At 52.8% G+C, this 1,827-nt stretch overlaps 1 protein-coding gene across 1 annotated transcript in view; it reads right to left on the reverse strand.

Annotated features, from left to right (window-relative positions):
* CLSTN2 (calsyntenin 2) overlaps positions 1-617 on the reverse strand; it is a 982,335-nt gene extending 981,718 nt beyond the window's left edge. Inside the window, exon 1 of the mRNA XM_069063864.1 lies at positions 218-617. Within this exon, the coding sequence (XP_068919965.1) occupies positions 218-326 (109 nt within the window). The 5' untranslated portion in view covers positions 327-617. The remainder of the gene's footprint in view (positions 1-217) is intronic.
* Positions 618-1,827: the final 1,210 nt, after the last annotated feature.

Raw genomic sequence — 1,827 nt, forward strand, 5'->3', positions numbered from 1 at the left:
AAGGGAGGAAAGGGGAAAAAAGGGGACAGGAGGGGAGAAGAAGGGGAAACGAAGCTAAAGCATTCGCCTCGATCACGGCTCCCTCCATCACTTGGCTTCCCTTAGCAAGTACCCAGGAGACCACGCTTTTTTGCAGACTGCCCCCCACCCCACCTGCCACTCACATTGCCCCACTCTGACGCGAGAAGGAAACTTCCCTGCCGTCCTCTGCACCCACCTTTAGCCGCGAGGAGGCGGCGACGGCGGCTGCTGCCACTGCTGCTGCTGCTGCTCCCCACGCCCAGTGCGAGCAGGACTGGCACCCACCATAGCATCCCCAGCAGCATCTCTGAGGCTGGAGCGACCAAGCGCACCTACCCGGCTGCAGCCCCGCACGGGCTCCTAGCAAGCCCGGTTCTAGGTACAGGAGAAGGAGCTGTTCGCTGCAGATCCAGTGGCCGGCCTCACTGGGCTGGTTGCGCGTCGGACACCCGCTGAAGCTGCTGCTGCCTCCGCCGCCGCCGCCACTGCTCCTCCACCAACCCCAGCTTCAGCGGACACCGCTCCGGTTGCTGGCAATAGCGCTCACTGCCGTGGACCCGAAGCTGCTCTGGCGCTCACCCTGGGACGGCCCGTGACGTCACAGGGAGGTGGCTCGTGCATATTCATGAGCAGCGGACACTAAGCTTGTCGGGCTCCTAGAGCGTGTTCCACAGTGGAACCCTAGAGACAGCCACACACCCTGCCGAAGTTTCCTCCTCCAATCTCTCTCCTCATCCTCCCCCATCGCATGCCCCCCCCCCCAACCTTCAGCTGCCTCCTTCACCTGTCCCGGTCCACTGAGCATGCCCGGCTTGTTAGCGATTGTCACCAGCTTAGGGGTGCCTCCACTGGCAGGCGCCCCTCACTCACTTTCTGGACACACAAACCATTGCCGAGGCTGGAAATGGAAGGTTTTAAGCTGGGAGTGGGGGAGGGGTAAAAAGCGAGAGACAGATTGGTACTCTGTTACACGATAATGGGACAAGTACAGGTGGGGTCACCTGAAGGAAACCTATGTGTTCCCTTTTTCCTTTTCTCAGCCAGGAGGTAGTGTTCTGCGTAATGCAGCTGGCATTATGCTGATTCTTCTACTCAGTGGCCTGTTCTAGAGATTCGTCCTGTCGGATTTGGGAGGGGGACTATGTTTGACCTGCCAACAGGAACAGCGGTGCTAGTTGAGATTTGTACGGAGAAAAGATTAATGTGAGGCCTGGAAAGGGAGTCATAAGGGAGAGATGAAGGTAAGAAAGGTTCTATAGCGTGATCGCATATATTTGAGTTGAAAGGGACCTTAGAAGTTGTCTAGTCCATCACTCTCATTTGCAGATAAGGAAACTGAGACCCACAAATATTGTGACTTGCCCAAAGTCACACAGTGGTAAACTAAAGAGCAAACAGCCCCTATAATTTCAGGGATATGGGATAACTCTTTCATTTTACTTATGCCGCTGCTGACCAGTTAGGGTGAAAAAGGTGAAAGTTCAGCAAGAGTCAAAGATCCCTATAAGCTAGAATGTTTGATGATGATGATAGAATTTACATAATATATTAATGCTGTAAAGTGCTTTCCATATATTATCAGTCAGCAAACATTTATTAAGCACTAACTTTGAGCTGAGTATTGTGTTATGCACAGGAGATACAATGAAAAAGTAAAGGCAGTCCCTGCCTGCCCTCAAGAAGCTTAGGTTAAAATAGGGTGGGAGGGGAGCCAAAAGTATATGCAAATTTATTTTATTCTCAGATAGTTAGATGGCAGCTAGGCAGGATAGTGGTAAGAGTTCTGGCCTTGGAGTCATGAAGACC

Source organism: Petaurus breviceps, unplaced genomic scaffold (genome assembly GCF_028583685.1).
Source record: "Petaurus breviceps papuanus isolate PSGF00001 unplaced genomic scaffold, PetGlider_PUasm1.0 90604, whole genome shotgun sequence".
NCBI classification, from domain to species: Eukaryota; Metazoa; Chordata; class Mammalia; order Diprotodontia; family Petauridae; genus Petaurus; species Petaurus breviceps.